At 44.6% G+C, this 19719-nt stretch overlaps 1 protein-coding gene across 1 annotated transcript in view; it reads left to right on the top strand.

Moving 5' to 3' along the window:
- Positions 1 to 3167: 3167 nt before the first annotated feature.
- Positions 3168 to 19719, top strand: part of cfap99 (cilia and flagella associated protein 99) — a gene marked incomplete at both ends in the record, with an annotated part of 28795 nt that continues 12243 nt past the window's right edge. Inside the window, 9 exons of the mRNA XM_084311175.1 lie at positions 3168 to 3287; positions 3388 to 3532; positions 3814 to 3908; positions 4178 to 4290; positions 14100 to 14277; positions 14488 to 14568; positions 15027 to 15113; positions 15579 to 15667; positions 16381 to 16585. Coding sequence (XP_084167301.1) covers positions 3168 to 3287; positions 3388 to 3532; positions 3814 to 3908; positions 4178 to 4290; positions 14100 to 14277; positions 14488 to 14568; positions 15027 to 15113; positions 15579 to 15667; positions 16381 to 16585 — 1113 coding nt within the window. The remainder of the gene's footprint in view (positions 3288 to 3387; positions 3533 to 3813; positions 3909 to 4177; positions 4291 to 14099; positions 14278 to 14487; positions 14569 to 15026; positions 15114 to 15578; positions 15668 to 16380; positions 16586 to 19719) is intronic.

Raw genomic sequence — 19719 nt, 5'->3', positions numbered from 1 at the left:
TCCGCGGTTCCAAGTCCGACGATACAGACAAGCAGAGCAGCACTATAGCTCCGCTGCTCGTCGTCAATAGGGTATATCTGCAGAGCCGCAAGCCCCTCTGCTGGAGGACAGTCACGTTGACAACACTCACCACTTTCCCAGGAAAGGCTCGCACCACACGGAGACCTACGTCATGATCACTGGGAGCAACAAAGGAGGATGTTGCACATTTTCTGTGGGATTTAAACATTTAAAATAAAAGATTCCAAGGATTTCCACACTGACAAGAATACATAAAACCTTTATCGGAACAAAGAATGGATATTTTCTCCTCACAATTTAAAAATAAATTAGCCATGTCTGAGCTGGGACCTGTTTACGCCTGTCTGTTGCTAGGCAACGAGTGAACGTGACAAAAATTCTAAGATAGCTGTCAACATTGGGATTTGAAAAAACGGGATATTTCGCCCCGCCCCCCCCGCCCCGCCCCCTCTCCCCGGCCCCGCCCCCTCCCCCTTGTATGTATATTATGTAAGGGATAATGTATAGCTATGACGAGGTCATTGTCGCACGGAGTTTAGAACACCGAGGCGCCGCGCAGAGGTGTTCTAAACGCAGGCTATACATTATCCCGCTTATTACATGGCTAACTTACTAACAATATACCTAATTCATTTTACACCATCGACAAGACGAGATCAAATGCAGAAGCAGTTGTTCTGTGGCTCCGCTGTCAGCCCAAATAAAGTTATTATTATTATCGCTGGCAGCTGGCAGGTCTGTGGTCTGATTGCACTGATGAGTGCAGCTGTGCATATGCTGAGCTTAGCTTTCGTGACTGCGATCTAAATGCTTGATTGTGATTGGTCAATAGCGCTAGTTACCCGTATCACCGGTGATTATTGCGTGTTGCCCATGGAAGCGGTCAGTTATCGAGCACTATTGACCAATCACAATCAAGCATTTCGGCGAATGTTAAAACGCCATGTAATAAATATATATATTGTCTGCACTGCGCAGCCGTGGAATCGCGAGGCCATAGATTTAGAATAGATAGAAAGGGCACATGGTGTATCATAATTAATTTGTTGAATACAATAGGATTTTTATAACGTTGACACAAATTAAGGAATATTTACACTAAGTTCTCTTTTGATCATATATATTTTTTTATTCAGCACAAAATCAAAACAGTACAGATATGCAGATATACTTTTGGGGAAGGGGAAGGGGACGTGGGACACACACACAAAAACCAACAACAAAACAAAATAAATAAATAAATAAATAAATAAATAAACAGGTAACCCAGAATATACTATGTCAACCTCTCTTCTCTGGGTGTAGTACAGCAGTAGCAAACATTCTCTTATACCAGAGCTTTGGTTGTATCACCATCACTGCATTACAAATCCAACCCTAAGTTCTTTTTTACCTCTTATTTAATTCATTCATTAATTTAATTGTATGCACTGTTTATATTGTACATAGTCCTGTGTGTTGTATATTGTGTCCTATGTTACTTTTGTGTTTATTGTCTCTTTCTATATACATCGTGGGAAGGGGGGCACGTAATTGAATTTTTCTGTATGTCTTGCACAAATTGGAAAGTGACAAAGTTGACTTTGACTTTTAACATGTGTCTATAGTGTCAGACACTAATTGTAATGTTAAAAAACGGATACTGCTGTAATATAAAGTGAAATTCTACCATGCCTCAATGTATCAACTTTAAACATACACTAAATGTTAATGTTAGAAATGTCAATTTCCATTATTTCCACCATGTGCAACATTTCCAAGAACAGCAATATCCATTCTATCAACTCCAAATCTGTGCTATGAGCTCAATTCTCCCGGTGCATGCAGAAGTAGAATTGCTGTCTTGTTTTGGATGAATGAGTGAAATGAAAAACGGAAATCTTCTTTCTTTTATATCTACTTTTTCTCCCCATTTTTCTATTTTTCTCCCGTGACGTCCCCAATTTCGCATTGTCCAATTCTACCCTCCCCTGTCTCGAACGTTGTTGGGCCATGCCTCCCACAAGCCGGCTGCAATGTGGACGAAGCCTTGCATCACATGTCCCCTCCGGTACTCGAGGAGGCAGCCGTCGCATCTTTTCACCTGCACAGCGCGATCTCTCTGCGGCGAGGGTCTGTGTGGGAGGGACACGCCGCCCTCGTCGCTTCCTGATTCTACTGCGCAGGCGCACCAACCGACCTGTAGGAGTCGCTGTCCACAACGTCCGATCCCCACCCACCAGCTTCCCATCCCCTAATACTGCCAATTGTATTAGTATGAACGACCAGCCAAGCTGGTAGCAACGCCGAGAGCTGGGCTCGAACCCAGCAACTCCTGCGTTGGTGGCGAGCGCCTTGCCCACTGTGCCACCTAGCCGCCTGGAAATCTTCTTTTATTAAAGTAGTTTTAACATGTGATATAGATAAAGATATTGTTTCATTGTGTATTGATTAACTTTACATTTGCTCTTCATTACTTTACAAAAGTTATACTGGCACATGGGTCTAATACAGCAATGGATTATGGGTAAATGCAACGTTAAAGCAGTGCCAATGTAAGACTGACTTTACATTAAACGAATGACAATAATATAGTATAAAGTAGGGTATTATTTGGACTAAAGAATGGTGTTGTCTCACCCTACTCGCATGTTGAGGGAGAGCACCATACATTATACACTGAGAAACCACGGCCGAGAGTGAGCTCTCCGGGAACAACCCCACTTTGCCGGTAGCTCTTCTCTGTGATATCTGGTTGCGCTTCTTCTTCTTTGGGTCGCAACTTGCTTCCGGTCTAACGTCCTGCGCTAACGTTCAATCTACACTGCAGCCATTTTGTAAAAATAATTTTTTTTTTTAAACGGGGAAAATATTTTAACGGGATGACGGCGGGAAGGAAGGTTGAAATACGGGAAAATCCCGGGAAAAGCGGGATGGTTGACAGGTATGAGCTAAACGACGAGCAAATGGCTACAGCTAAGAATGTATGCTTCTCCATTGTTGAGTTGTTGCCAGCTCACTACTAAATATGCTTACAATAATTTTCTGCTTATCCATTGATAAGTATTGTTAATTATTACCCCAATTCATCGTCATCTGCGACGTTTATTTTCTCTCTCATTACAACAATCAATCACCACGTTTGCACTAGCATTACAATGACGGAAATGGCATCACGCTATGGATCACTTATTAAGGAAGCTACCATGCTGCTTGATAAGTTCAGTACAGCCAAGCAGTCTTTGGACGACTTCACATCTTCAGAAGATGCCTCAAAGGCAATGGAGGCAAGTTTAGACCAACATAATCTTCTTTGTGTGTGCGTGCGTGCATGCATGCGGATTACTTTATTAATATTCTAATGACCACTTCACAAATGTCTTCCAGAACCTGGATGCTTTGGATAAGAAGTTCATACTTGACATCGTTTCCGGATGTGTTGAGTACAAAAAAATACTGGACATTGTCATCAATGTCTTCTATGCACAGAATGGGAAAGGTTTATTCAGAAGAGATCACAATCCGTTTGCCAGTAAGTTGACAATATGCTGAAGACATCTTCACAAATTATATTTTGGATTGTTATGATAGTTTTTTTGTGGTATTATGGGTACAGGTAGCTCTGTTCAAATTCAAATACTGTTGTATTTCAGTCCAAACAGCTGGGGTCCAGTCCGGTACAGGCAATGTTGTTTATGGAGTCACAATACAGAGCTGTGAAAATGCCCTGCAAAGGCCTCTAGTTGCAGGATGGGCCAAAAGTCACCTACTCTTATCAAAGTTGACTTTTTTTTTGCTTCTGTCATTCTTCAGTCATCTGTTACCTCTCCATATTCTGCCTTGATGACCTTGGACTTCAGAACTTCAGCAACATTGTCAAATCTCTGGACATCAGGAAGATGGAAAAAGTGAGGAAACTCAAGTTTGAAAGATTCAGTAGCTCCAATGCATACAATACCTTTACATTTGAGGGCATTTATGCTTTATTAGATAACGTGAGTGTCAGGAAATCAGGGATGTAGAGAAGGGGGATAACATGCAACAAGGGTCTTAGGCCAGATTCAATCCCAGGATGGTGTAATTGTATGGTATGCACCCTAGCATGGTGAGCTACCACCATGCAGAATGATACAAGTAGGTTAAGGAGAGGGCTGAGTAACTGTGTATGTCATTCTAGTTCCTGAGGTTCTTCTTCAGTGTCACAAACCTCACCACATGGATCCGAGAAGAGTGGAGTCGGATCTATGATGGTGCCTATGTGGAGAGAAACTGGATTGTCCCTTTGCTGAGGTAAACAGGATAGTGATACACAATATATATTATGCCAAAATCTGTGTTGTTTTTGATCGGCCAGATGAGCACATCTGGGCAGATATAGGCAGTGGTGGAAGAAATACACAGTTCCTTTACTTAAGTAAAAGTAGAAATACCCAGATAAAATAGTATACTCTGTAAAAGTCCTCCATTCGAAGCTCTACTTATATAAAGGTAGAGTTTTTTTTATTTGAATTTCTTTGCTATCTGAGAACTCATTCTTGTCGTTCCTGTCCACTAAGATCACATTTTTTATTGAGGTAAATTCTACCCCTGGCATGTCTATGTCCATCATTTGGGAAGCTCTTAAAGCTTTTCTCCGTGGAGAAATTATTTCAAACTGTGCTCGACGTAATAAACTGCGCAACAGCAGACGCTCTGAACTTTCAGACCAAATTCTTAAATTGGATCATTCATATTCAGTCTCTCCGACACCTTCACTTTATAATGAAAGAGTGACTTTACAGACAGAATTTAACCTCTCCACCAGTCATGCTGAGCAGCTTCTACTCAAATCACGCCAGTCTTTTTTCGAATTTGGTGACAAACCTAGCAAAGTGCTGGCACTACAGCTAAGACACCGCACCGCTCAGAACTTGATCACGCAAATTAATTCTGCCACTGGAGAGATCTATACGGACCCATTGGAAATAAATAGTCAATTCAAAACATTTTATTCTTCACTATTCACCTCTGATTCCCCTAAAGACCCCTCTCTCATGAATAGTTTTTTTGCAGATTTGGATATACCAGTCATAGACAATGATTCAATGATGCTTTTGGAGAAGAGCCCATTAGCGCTGATGAAATTCAACAGGCTTTAACTATGATGCAGAGTGGGAAAAGCCCAGGCTCAGACGGGTTCCCTGTGGAATTCTTAAAAAAATATTCCACCCAGTTATGTCCCATTATGGCTTCAATGTTTGAAGAATCATTTCAATCCCGCTCGCTTCCTCCGACTCTCTACCAAGCCTCAATATCCCTGCTCTTAAAAAAAGATAAGGACCCGAAAGACTGGCTCATATCGTCCTATTTCCCTCCTCAACAATGAAGCAAAGATCTTGGCAAAGGTACTTGCTCGGCGACTGGAATCTGTTACACCAAGTATTATCCATTCAGATCAGTCTGGTTTTGTGAAGGATAGAATGGCTTTTTTCAACCTGCGGCGCCTTATGAATATAATTTACTCCCCCACAGAGTCTCCCGTTGCAGAGGTCGTTGTTGCGCTTGACGCAGAGAAGGCCTTTGACCGGGTTGAATGGGACTACTTATTCTATACTTTGCAGAAATTCGGTTTTGGCGAGAAATGTATGTCCTGGGTCAAACTCCTCTCCAGTGGCATCAGTTCGAACAAATGATGTGACTTCGGAATATTTCCCCCTACATCGCGGCACAAGACAGGGTTGCCCTCTCTCTCCGCTATTATTTGTGTTAGCGATCGAGCCACTAGCTATTACCTTTCGCATTGGACCGCCATGTCCAAGGCATCATTAGAGATCGACAGGAACAAAGAATCTCGCTATATGCGGACGATGTCCTGCTGTATATCGTGGATCCAGCGGCCACACTTCCACGTGTCCTTTTCTTTTCTGGTTATAAATTTACTTTAAACAAGAGTGAACTTGGCGGCTAAGTGGCGCAGTGGGCAAGGCGCTCGCCACTAATGCAGGAGATTCTGGGTTCAAGCCCAGCTCTCGACATTGCTACCAGCTTGGCTGGTCGTTCATACTAATACAATTGGCAGTATTAGGGGGCAGGCACGTGCACACATAGAGGCCAAGGGGTGCCTGAGCACCTGCCTTTTTGAGCCTCATCAAAAAAGTGCCCTTTTTGAAAAAAAATAAAAATAATTTTTTTTTTACTGTTACGCATATAGACTGCCCTTCCAACTGAAAAATGTCAGGATAGAATCAAAATATTAGGTAAAGAGAGAGAGATGCCCCATATTCCATTGCAGTTTGCACGGCCTCCTCAGCATGCCTCTCCGCGGACCTATATATTTTATGCATAGCGTGGGTGGTGATGATGATCATGATAGAAACCGCTGTTGAATGCTGGTATTACACTCATTGAGGGACACAAAGAAGTCAAGTCCGATGGGATTTGGGAATCTCAAATACAAATTGGGATTGGAATAAAAAATGCATTTATATTAAACAATACAGAATATACAGCACTTCTTGGGGTCTGTAGGGTAAGCACTTATTCCCTCCCCCCTGAACATTTATGGAGATGTATGGGCCTTTTAAGTCAGTGATAAAAGTGTCTTTCAAGGATAAGTGAGCTCCTGCACTGATTATTATAGTTCAATATTCAATATTTGATCACCAAAACCCCCCAAAAAGCATAAAAAGGGGGCCCCCCGCCCGAAAAGGGCCCTTACAAATCGCGCTCGCTTAATATATACACACAAGTGTAGTGCCCTTTTCAGCCTTTGAGCACCTGCCCCTCTAAAGTCCTGTGCACGTCCCTGTTAGGGGGTGGGAAGCTGGTGGGTGGGGATCGGACATTGTGGACAGCGACTCCTACAGGTCGGTTGGTGCGCCTGCGCAGCAGAATCAGGAAGCAACGAAGGTGGCGTGTCCCTCACATGGCGCAGACCCTCGCCGTTGAGAGATCGCGCTGTTCAGGTGAAAAGATGCGACAGCTGCCTCCTCGTGTACCGGAGGGGACACATGATGCAAGGCTTGGTCCACATTGCAGCCGACCTGTGGGAGGCATGGCCTAACAGCGTTCGAGACAGGGGAGGGTAGAATTGGGACAATACGGAATTGGGATGGGAGAAAAATAGAAAATGGGAGAAATAAGTAGATAAAAAATAAAACAAGAGTGAACTTTTCCCCATAAACTCATTGGCTAGAAATCTCCCCCCTCTATGTTTCCCTTCAAGCTTTCCCCAAGCTGCTTCCGTTACCTTGGCATAATGATAACACGTAAACATTCTAATCTCATAGCATCCAACTTCACCCCTCTACTGGAGCGCACTAAGCAGGATTTTATCAGATGGTCCTCACTTCCTTTATCACTTGTTGGCAGAGTGAATACTGTGAAAATGAACACATTACAGAAATTTCTGTATTTATTTCAAAATATTCCAACCTTCATTCCAAAGTCATTTTTCAAAGCCCTCAACAGGGCAATATCAGATTTTATCTGGAATAAACGCCCAGTCCGAATAAATAAAACGGCTCTCCAGAAGCCTAAATTGCAGGGAGGCTTTGCACTACCCAATTTCTTGACCTACTATTGGGCTGCAAATATTCACAGTATTCTTTATTGGAGTCATTCCCATTACGGACTTTGTCAGTGGGTGCCGGCATGGGTGGACATGGAAAGGGCATCTTGTTCTAATCTAGAACATCTTTACAATCCTTAGTTTGCTCTTCACTCCCAGTCACAACCGCCCAGAACACCAACAACCCCTTAGTACAACACTCCCTCCGGATCTGGACCCAGTTCAGAAAACACTTTGGTCTCCACGCCATGTCACCATCCTCACCTGTCCACAAAAACATCCTTTTTCCTCCCTCTATGGTGGATGAAGCCTTCAGCAACTGGTCTAAGAATGGCATTCTGAGCATTTATGATTTGTACCAAGACAGTTCATTTATGTCTTTCACACAATTGTCCCTAAAGTTTAACTTACCAAAAACTAATTTTTTCAGATATTTACAGATACGTGATTTCGTTAAGAACAAATTTGCTCAGTTCCCCCATATACCTCCAAAAACTGTGATTGACCGCATCTTGGAGGTGAAGGTTGCAACCAAAGGCTCAATATCTAAACTATATAACATCATATCCCTATCCCTACCTTCTTCAGTACTGGCTATAAGACAAAACTGGGAGTCCGATCTAAATCATCAATTTACAGACAAAGAATGGGAAAATGCTCTTGCCCGAATACACTCTTTGTTATGGTTTGTAACCGACCCCAATCGCACAACACAAGACAGGTATGATGGTTTGCCAAGAAACAGATATTTATTGAGAGACAGGGAAAAAGGGCACTGTCCCTTTAAGGGAGAACACAAATACAGGAATATAACAAGAGGGGAAAAACTAGGTGCCTTTAAGAGGCGGGCAGGAAAAGGGAACACTAAGGGAAGGTTAATGAACGCTAGGGGAAACATTAAAGGAACGCTAGGGGAAGGTTAAAGGAACACTAGGGGAAGGTTAAAGGAAACAGAGGAACTAGAGACTAGGAGAAGTCGGGACAAGGAGAGCTAGGGAACAGGAGAACTGGGGACTAGGAGAACTAGGGACAAGGAACTAGGTGGAACTAGAAGGGGAGAACTTGGGACCAGGAACTAGGTGGAACTAGAAAGGGGAGACTAGGGACAGAGGGGACTGAGGCCCGCGGAGGCGGGCTGGGGAACAGGGAGGAACTGGGGACAGAGACCCGCGGAGGCGGGCTGGGGACAGGGAGGAACTGGGGACTGGTGGGAAAACATCTGGGCCGCTCTGCAGAACAGAGGAGAGGGTTAATATTCAAAAGGGAACAAACAGAGCAGATGCAGAACAGTCCAAATAAACAAAGTAACAAAGTAATAATATCTTTGTGTGACAAACACACAGGGGGAGATGTAATGTCCAAAAATACTATCTAAGTGAGAACAAAAACAGAGTGGGAGATGAAATGTCCAAACTACTAACTAAGTGAGAACTAAAGGAGGCAATACGCTGGGTGAGTGACATCACAATCAAAACTCACCCAGGCGTATGCGTAAAGGTACAGGAACAGCAGCGAGACGGGGGCAAGAGGCATTACGCTGGGTGAGTGACATCACAATCAAAACTCACCCAGGCGTATGCGTAATGGTACAGGAAACAGCAGCGGGAACGGGGGCAAGAGGCATTACGCTGGGTGAGTGACATCACAATCAAAACTCACCCAGGCGTATGCGTAATGGTACAGGAAACAGCAGCGGGAACGGGGGCAAGAGGCATTACGCTGGGTGAGTGACATCACAATCAAAACTCACCCAGGCGTATGCGTAATGGTACAGGAAACAGCAGCGGGAACGGGGGCAAGAGGCATTACGCTGGGTGAGTGACATCACAATCAAAACTCACCCAGGCGTATGCGTAATGGTACAGGGACAGCAGCGGGGCGAGGGCATCGCCACCGGGTGGCTGGCTGTCCGAGCCGAGGAACAGAGTGCTGGAACAGTGGCGGTGGCGAGGGTGTCGTCCACCGGGTAGCCGACTGTTGGAGCCGAGGAACAGAGTGCTGGAACAGTGGCGGTGGCGAGGGTGTCGTCCACCGGGTAGCCGCTGTCGGAGCCGAGGAACAGAGTGCTGGAACAGTGGCGGTGGCGAGGGTGTCGTCCACCGGGTAGCCGCTGTCGGAGCCGAGGAACAGAGTGCTGGAACAGTGGCGGTGGCGAGGGTGTCGTCCACCGGGTAGCCGACTGTCGGAGCCGAGGAACAGAGTGCTGGAACAGTGGCGGTGGCGAGGGTGTCGTCCACCGGGTAGCCGCTGTCGGAGCCGAGGAACAGAGTGGCGCGCCACACCTTGGTGTGCACGTCGGAACCGAGAGACGCATCGGGGTGCGTCTGCGAGGAGGAGTGTGCCAAGCACGAGGATCTTTGGAAGATGCGCGTTGCGCGCTGGAGACTGGAGAGCGTGCCAAGCCCTTGAAGATGCGCGTTGCGCGCTGGAGACTGGAGAGCGTGCCAAGCCCTTGAAGATGCGCGTTGCGCGCTGGTGACTGGAGAGCGTGCCAAGCCCTTGCAGATGCGCGTTGCGCGCTGGTGACTGGAGAGCGTGCCAAGCCCGAGGGTCCGGAAGATGCGCGTTGGTCTAGATGTGCGTCAGGACGAACAGCTGCGCTGGGGTCTGCAGTGGAACGCTGGGGTGCCTCCCGTGGAAGTTACAGGGAGCGCAGAACAGTCTCCTCCACAGGCTACGGCGACAGCAGACGAAGGCTGGAGCAAAACATCTCAAGGCTGGAGAAATCCATATACAGCATTGGTAGACCAGAGGATCTCCCGAAAGAGTCTAGATGTTAGAGAATATGACTCAGCATGAATACAACACGACCCCACCCGAAACGAGGGGAAGAGCCCTGGTATTTAAAGCCCACAGGGGAACTAATTAGCCTGCCACCACAGGTGCGAGAGGTAATTGATAATAGTCCAGGTGTGGCCACTGAGAGTAAACGAGAGTAAAGAACGAGAGGGTGGGGGCTAGAGAGAGTGAGTGAGAAGGGAATTTCTAACAGTAGGCTTAAAGAAAACAGAGAAAGTTGGTGAGCAGCGGACAAAACCTCACACTCTTCTTCAATATGTGCCCGCCATTCACTGATACAGTTCAAGCTCCTCCACCGTCTATATTGGTCAAAGACTAGACTTGCGAAGATAAACCCTGGCATGGATCCCACATGCGACCGGTGCCACCAAGCCCCTGGCTCACTTATCCATATGTTTTGGCATTGTCCAGCACTGGCCCCTTTCTGGACTTCCATTTTTAAATCTTATTCAGATATATTTTCTGTGAATGTTGACCCATGCCCTCTTATTGCATTATTTGGTCTGACACCGGAGAACGCTGCGATATCTATTGGGCAATCCAATGCCATGGCCTTTGCCTCACTCATTGCCAGACGCCTCATCCTAATTAACTGGAAGGCAGCCACTCCCCCTTCACACTTACACTGGATGAGGGATGTTATGTCTCTCATACATATAGAGAAAATCAGATTTACAACACAAGGCCACACAGATACCTTCCACAAAACATGGCAGCCCTTCCTACTTCATTTCAAAACCCATATGACTCCTTCCAAACTTTGGACCCCATGACCCCCCTCCTTCCCCCACCTACCTTCCTGACACTGCTAGCCCACGTATGGCTGGGGAGATGGCATTGTGGTGGTCTGCTGAGGGTGTTAAATTTACTTTCCATTTTATTTGTTTTACCATCTGGAAATTATGCTACTAAAATGGAGAGTATTACTTATATTATTATTACTACTGTCTTTCTTATTTATATTTTTTCTTATTTCTTTTAATTTTACTTCATTTCTTTTTGCGTAGTTTTGTCTGTCACATCTGTATTTATGTTTAATTATTTTAATTTTTTTTTATTTATGTGAATTATATGTATGTTTGTCGTCGCCCTCACTGGGTGGGATGGGGTGGGGTTAGGGGATAGGAATGGGGAAGGAAATGGAAGTTGTATAATTTGGAAATATAACTGAAATGTATAAATCTGCATAAATTCTTCCAATAAAAAAAGATAAACCATAAGGTAGAGACAGATTCTACATGATGTTAGTGTATTCCAGTCCTTGGAAGCGTTCAAACCTCAATCCCTTGACCTCTAAAGTTTATGTTAAAGTAGTCCAGTTGTGCTGCTCTGGTTACATCCTCTTAAAGTTGGCATGCTTCAAATTTGAAAGTACATAATCTGTCTTAACTGCACTTTTTTTTTTTTTTTTTTGGGGGTACTTGCACATGCACAGCAGCATTGAAATAGATTGCAGAAACAAAAATAAAGCCATTTACAGTGTTTTCATGTCTTATCACTTTCACCATGTATAAAATTGGATAACCGTAGGAACCTTTTATTTTATACAGACTAGACCACATCAGTTATTGGTCATAACAGAAAATGTATTATCAGTATTGTTTTCACATTTTCATATTAGTGCATAGCCTAGTTCAGGACAAGTCACTGCAAGAGAACGTCATTAATTCTATTCAGGTCTTGACCTATCTCAAACCCTGCCCTCTTTTCTTTATCCTCCAATCACAACTGTTGCTACTAAGGAGTCGGTCACAGTCAACCAGCACCTGCTAACAAGTTGGATCCTTTAGCTCAGCTGGTTAGGGCGGCCACCTGTGGATCCTATGGTTCCAGGTTCAAACCACTCTGTTACACTGGTGGCTGCGGTGGCATCTCACTGCCCTGTGAATCTGTATCAGCAATGGTGGTGAGATCTCAGTGCCTTAATCCCGGGAAAGTGCACATGTGGACAAAAGAATGTGCAAGGATGCACTTCCAGGGGGTCGGTTGCAATCAACCAGCACCTGCTAATGGGTTTGGCCCTTTAACTCAGCTGGTTAGTGCGACTGCCAATGGATCCTATGGTCCCAGGTTCAAATCCACTCGGTTACAATATCAAAATTACCCAAATTGCTGGGAACACCCTCAAAGACCCCTGGGGGTCCCCGGACCCCACTTTGAGAACCACTGTACTAAACTCCTTTGTCCAATGCCCCCTACAGGATCCACCACTGCAAGCTACTCCCTGTCCCTAGTAAACTGGCCCTCCCTGGAAATTAGACGCAACATCCACTGGCTGGCCTTTGTATATAAAACACTTCTAGGCCGTACTCCCCCTTACCTTACTCGCCTAGTCCACCCTCGTCCACTCCCGAATTACCATACCCGATCAGCCACACATATCCTGGTAAATGCCCCCCATGCCAACTCCTCACAAGGCCGTTCCTCCTTTATACGCGGCAGCTGATAGCTGGAACACACTACAAAAAACCTTAAATATGGAAACGTTTATTTCAATTCGATATTTTTTTTTTTTGTATCTCTTTCTCAGATTTTTCTGTTTTCTCCCCGTCCAAATTTAGTCGTTGTGCCAATTACCTGGTTGTTGTGCGCATGTTCTCCTACTGGTCGGTACAAGGGAACCCTGAAGTATCCGCACGCTTCCTCCGACACGTGCGGCGACAGCCAGTGGCTCTCTTCTCACCTGGCAGCGAGGGCTCTCATTGGTGAAGTGTAACGCGTGGGAGGTCACGCTGCCTTTCTCACGTCCTGCCTCCGCTGAGCAAGCGCCCAGACCCGACCTGTAGACGTCGCTGTCCACAACGCCAGCCTCCCACCCACGGCTTCCCTCCCCCTAATCCAGCCAAACAAGTTAGTATAGCGATCAGCCCAAGCCAAGGCAATGCTGACTCCGGGAGTCGAGACCGCAGTCTCTTGCATTGGTGACGAGCGCAATCTGCTACGCCACCTGACCGCTCAATTCGATTGTTTAAGGAAACTTTAACAAACTCCCTAGAGCACTCGAGTCATGTAGCTGCTTCTTCGTGTGCTAACACCATGCTGCCACTATTGTTCTGTTGTCTGTCAGTTGTTGTTCTGTTCAGTTGTTGCTCTGTATGTTCTGCCTTTTTAATAATGTTCCTTTGTGTTTTATTTATTTTATTTTATCCCCCATCCCCTTTCCCCTAGGGGGCTTTTTACCCCCAAATAGGCCGTTATTGAAAATAAGAACTTGTTCTTAACTAACTTGCCTATACAAATAAAGGTTTGATGATGATGATGACCGCTGAGGAATTTAATTGGCAGGCAAAATTGAATCCATTCCATTTCATGAAATACACCTTTTCACCAACTGGCCAGTGTCTAGTGGACATAGTGACATGCCTTGACTATTATCTTACTGCCTTACAGTATATGAACTCGTACACCTACTGTGAATTGTACCTAAATTGCACCTCGTCCCATTTCTCCATTTCTGCCTTGCACTATATAGTATTGTATATTAGTACACTGCACAGTATTGTATATTGTATGGTAACTACGTCTATTCTGCATCGAACATTGTACATATGTCTAAACTGAACACTGTGACCTCATTTTTTTTACTTCTAATTTTACTATGTTATTTTATTTCATACTTATCTTGTCTTGCACAGTCTCTGGAGCGCAACAGTAAGAAGCATTTTGTATAAAAGTATTCTGTACTTCTGTATGACAACTATTAAAGAAACTTGAAACTTGAAAGCACAAGCCTGCCTATTGTCTCCACTAGATGGTGCCCTGAGATGGAGATTTTGATGGATCAGCTTGCTGCCGGAATGTCTGGAGGGAGTCGGGTCAAGAGAGCTCCCGCCAAAACCACACAACCCCAGGAGTTCTCTCTCACCAAACCTAAACCTCGCTCGCTCCCTGTACCCGAGCCCATTCAACAGCAGGAAAAACACCAACCAGTCAGTTTCCCTCCATCTTTTCATCTTTTGTCACACTGTGTTTACCAACTGCAGCAGGCTTTTTTTGCCCTGTGTAACATACCCTATCAGCTATCACAGAGATCAGATTAAGGAAAGAGAATGCATGACAAACAAGCCACTATGATAGGCATTGTGTTGTATCATTGTGTTGTGTAATTGTGTTCTATCATGCTTGTATTGTATCTTTAGGTGCCAAGCAGCACTTACATGCCTCCAAAAGCAGTGCAGGTCATGGAGGAGATCAAACTAATTAACCGTGAAAAGGCTGAGGTACAACGTTCCCCTTGTCATGAGTTATTATGCTTTAACGTGTGCTTGGTTTATTCAATGTACCTTACAGATAATCATAATTCTTATCATTATTTGCCCACACTTCTCTTATGCCATTGTTATAACATTTGTATTGTTTTTTCACCCAAGCAAATCCGGCATGAGGCAAATATCAAACAGTTCAAATGTGCAAACCCGCAGAAGTCCGAGCACACAAAGGTGGGGATTATTTTATCCAGTTTTTTTGCAATAGATTGTGCCCAATGTGAATTTGATTGTTTTATATTTAGGCCTGTGAGGATTACAAGAATATTGAGTAAATAACCTTCTGGTGTATTGTACTATGGAGGTATTTAGTTTTATAATGTCTATCCTTAATTTTTTTTTAAACATTCAAGCACAGTGCCACTATTTTATGCCTATGAATCACATTTCTGCCGAATCATCATGTTTTGCAGAATTTAATATCCCAGATTCAGGACAGCCTCGAATCCAAACTCAAGTTCAATTCGGTTCACTCCTCTGGAGCTCCAGCCACTCACAAGGTAACACAGCTATTTCCATTGCTTTTAGAAGTTCATCTTTAACGTTACTTTATTATTACGTTAGCACGTAAGCTAACAAAATCGGCGATCTTTTTGTGAAACTAAACTCCGCTCTTGGTGGTAAATTGTGTTGATGTTGGTTTTGTTTCATCAACAAATGAGGCAGAACACACAGTGAATGTATCATTTTTAGCTAATTTGGCTGTGAGCAAGGAGGGATGTTTGTGTTCAGGCTTCAGTTCAGTTTCCAGTATTAATTCTAAACCCTTCTGATTGGTTGCAATTGCCTTCATGTTTGAACTACATCGCCACCTACTGCTTTGGCATTGTACTACATGTATATATGTCACTCTGTGCGGGGTTTAAACCACGTCATGTGGACAGAGTTTTTTTGTTTTGAATAATGTGTCAGTAATATTTTTTAGTGAATATCCACTGAGGTGTGCATTTGAATGACCCCATCAGACTAACAACTGGCCCATCAAGCTTAACAACACAGCCATCTTGAGGGAGGGGGCGCTATATAACCGCAAGGTGGAAGAAGAGCAGCAAAGGTATATGATAATGTTATAATAACAAGTATAAACTGTTATAACTATATACTGTTGTATATAAATAACTAGATAATATCACTCCTCAATTCCGGTGTGCTGCCAGGTAAAGGGCTCCTAGCAAGTAAAAAGTACTGAATATGAATTTCAACATCAGAGGTCTGACACGGGATGAGCCCTCTTTCTGTGCCCAAGTATTCTATGTGCTATTTGAGCAAATATAATATTGTATTTTTGTATTCACGTGGCTGTCCATACTTAAAATTTTGAATATTTTTCTGTCACTGTTTATTAGTGGATCTTTTGTGGAGTGTTGATGTGTGTGTGTGTGTGTGTGTGTGTGTGTGTGTGTGTGTGTGTGTGTGTGTGTGTGTGTGTGTGTGTGTGTGTGTGTGTGTGTGTGTGTGTGTGTGTGTGTGTGTGTGTGTGTGTGTGTGTGTGTGTGTGTGTGTGTGTGCGTGCGTGCGTGCGTGCGTGCGTGCGTGCGTGCGTGCGTGCGTGCGTGCGTGCGTGCGTGCGTGCGTGCGTGCGTGCGTGCGTGCGTGCGTGCGTGCGTGCGTGCGTGCGTGCGTGCGTGCGTGCGTGCGTGCGTGCGTGCGTGCGTGCGTGTGTGTGTGTGCGCGTGTGCATGCTTTGGATGAGAAGTTCCTATACTTGACATTGTCTCTGTCCGGTTGTCTCTTTGTCCATATCTGTTGTGCGTGTGTTTACCAAAGAATGGACCGCTTGATTGGGGGGGAGGGTGAACCCTCATCATTCCTGCAGTGGCAGAGGGAGATGCGTGAGCGGGACCTCGAGGAGGAGCTGGCCCATGTCGAGTGCAAGCATCTTGACGGACAAATCAGCTATGAGGAGGCTGCTACGGCCCGTACCCGCATAATGGTACTTAACCAGAAGACTGCCCAGCTGAAGAAAGAGGAGGTGGGTGTCAGTCGCCATTGGCGACAATGGTTTTCAAAGGTCAACAGGACCCTGGAAGTGATTAAAATAGCGGTCATGGGGCAATTCAAATTAGAGCAGCAGCACCTTTTGGCTCCAACCTCACTCACGTGTGTATCCTTAACTGCTATGCCTTACTAAATAAACAGTCTTAACCCCCTTGCCCTTGTTATCCTTGGGGTCAATTTTACCCCATTCAATGTTTAACGTATCTAAATAAATGGTTGACATGGGTAAACATAAAATTAACATGACGATATGTTTTGAATGTCCTGTACACACTTTGTACGCATCAGTTTTCCTTGGGGTCAATTTGACCCCAGGCTGTTTTAACTGTATAAAACATAAAAAGAAATTCAACATTTTACACATATTTGTTTTGATTGTTTAGGATGATATTGAGGTGACTTTACATGCAAATTTATAATCTTAAAATAAATCCCTCTGCTTTAGGGCCCTAATTTAACATACCATACCTGCAGTGAGAGAACCACTCATAGTTCACATGGGGAGGGGAAACTATCCATGAGAACTCTGATATTTCCTGTGAAATGGGGAGGGTGTGTGTGCATATAACCCACTTTGCGAGAACTCTGATATTTCCAGTGAATTGGGGGTGTGTTACGATGGCACCAGGTAAGAGTGTAGAGTTCCAATAGTGGTTGGCAATAAGGAGACAGAGAGTAGGTTCGTTCTTCACAATTCGGGTATCCTCTTTATTAGGAACAACCGTAGAGCAGTTTAGGTAAATAGGAGTACTGATCAACAGAGAACAAAAGGATAGAATGCTAGTTACTGCAGCACTTGTCTCTTGGTACCGCTGCGTAGTGGTTCTGGAGATTGTGTGAAGAGCCGACGAGGAACAGAGAAGACAGGAGTTATTTGAGGGCAACATACCAGACATTCCACACGTTCCACAGAGTGACAGCCAATACCAGGTGACAACCAATAATACAATCAAGGGAGAGGAAAGTCACAGGTGACAGGATGGTAGCCGGGATCTCAGGTCAACCAGACCCGAGAACCCAGAACTTTACAGGGGTGGGGCATATGGTTCCTGCAACACGGGGAGGGGAGGGCCCGAGGGGGCATAATACCCACATAGTGAGAGATCTGACATTTCCAGCAACATGGGGACATATGATTCCCATAAAAATAGGGAAACAATGTCCAGGCACGCACTCCAGGTTTTTCCAAATGTATTGGCAGCCTGTAATCATGACGTTTCGGTGTGAACCATTCTGTTGCAAGCCATTCTGAAGAAGGTGTGTTCACACCGAAACGTCATGATTACAGGCTGCCAATAAATTTGGAAAAACCTGGAGTGCGTGCCTGGACATTGTTTCCCTATTTTTATGTATGATATCAGAGGTTACAGCACCCAGTGTCAAGTCTAGTGAGGTGAGCGCGTTCTACTACTTTTTTCATTTTTTTTACATATGATTCCCGAAAGGACATTGGCAGTTTACGCAACATAGGGGAGGAGCAAACGTAAATGCTTGCATAGTCTTCTAAAGCATTTCTCTTGGTGCTCTGTGTGGTTTCACTTCATGTCGTCTCTAAATTGAAAATGACCTTGAAGAAAATGTTTTCTGCCAGTGAAGTTTTGTCACAGCTCTTTGACGGTGAAAGTGACATTGAAGAGAATGCGTCTGAGACCCTGATTATGAGGCATCCTCCTCTGATGAGAATGAGACTTAGTGCAGATGCTCCTGTTGTCTCTCAACCACAAGCAGACACGTTACTTTCCAAAAAGGAAAGTTATCATGGTCCGGCACTTGAACAACAGGGTAGGCTTAATGCTGCTAATATCATAAAAATGGTTCCAGGCCCCACCAGATACACTGTCAGCCATGTCCAAGACATAAAGTCAGCATTCAAGTTCTTCATAACACTATTAGTTGAGAAGGATATACTTGACATGACGAATTTAGAGGGGAGGCACGTGTATGGGGACAGTTGGAAGGAGTTGGATGGGACCCACTTGCAAGCCTACATTGGGTTTCTCATTTTAGCAGGAGTACAAATTGAAAGGAGAAGCAACAGCAAGTGTAGTAGAATTCCAGCCAAACTGGTGGTTATTGTACTGTATATCATGAAGCACAGAATGGCGAAAACACAGAGGTACAATACATACACTTTTCTCCCCCCCCCCTCCTAAAGTACAAGAAACGAGACACCTCTGACTTAGTAATGCAGCTGTTGGTTCGGGCTTCCTCAAATCTCTGTGGAGGGGGGTTGAAACAAGCAGACGCTTATTGAGTGAGAGATAGTGTCTCGTTTGATCCTTCCTGGGAAAGTCAATAACATGGGTGATTTTACAACCCAGGGCCCTAGGCCATCTGTTCCAACAATGAAACTGCCATTTGAGATGCCAGTTTGTCTCTGCTGAAAACAAAAGAGCAGATAACCATCACAGATCAAAAGAAAAGACCATTTGAAACCACATCGTGACACAATTCGATGTAAAACGTCACGATCAGGAGTTAGCCAATGAGAGTTGAGAGTACGTGTCCTCCAATAGGAACACTCGAGGAGAGGTTGGAAAACGCCCGCTTGCCGTAACATTAGAGGCGGAGCCTAAATTTGATATTAGCAGACTCCGTGCTAGTAGAGGCACAACAACCGACCCGAACAGAGACCCAGGAAGCGACAAAGAACACACACCCTTTCTCTCTCCAACAGACTGAGGAAAACACGCAGCAGAAGAGACGGCCGCGAAAACCTACCATCTGAAGAAGCCGAGACGAGACATGTCCATAGATATTGAATATTTAGCCTAAAGTCTGGTGAACCTCGGCATAGTGAGGTCTTCCATCAGGTTTTATTGCAATTGTTCTTTCAAATCTTTGATTTGTATTGATTGAAATCCTTCTTATTAAACACGGATTCCTTTTCAAACTGCTCAGAACTCGATTTCTTCAACCGCCGCGCCGTGTTCTCTGAAGGTGTACGAGCAGAAAACCATCACATACATGGTTATCTGCATTTGTAGCTAAGTAGTACTTCAAAGAGCTTTATAAGGTTAAAACACAGCGCAGAGTACGAAGATTAAGCTAGGAAGTTACTACACAAGTCTTTGGAATGCTGACACTGGAAGGGCAATATTTCCAGCC

Source organism: Notolepis coatsorum (assembly GCF_963971535.1).
Source record: "Notolepis coatsorum genome assembly, chromosome: 3".
Lineage (NCBI taxonomy): Eukaryota > Metazoa > Chordata > Actinopteri > Aulopiformes > Paralepididae > Notolepis > Notolepis coatsorum.
The sequence above is the reverse complement of the archived record's forward strand: the minus strand, read 5'-3'. Positions and strand labels throughout refer to the sequence as shown.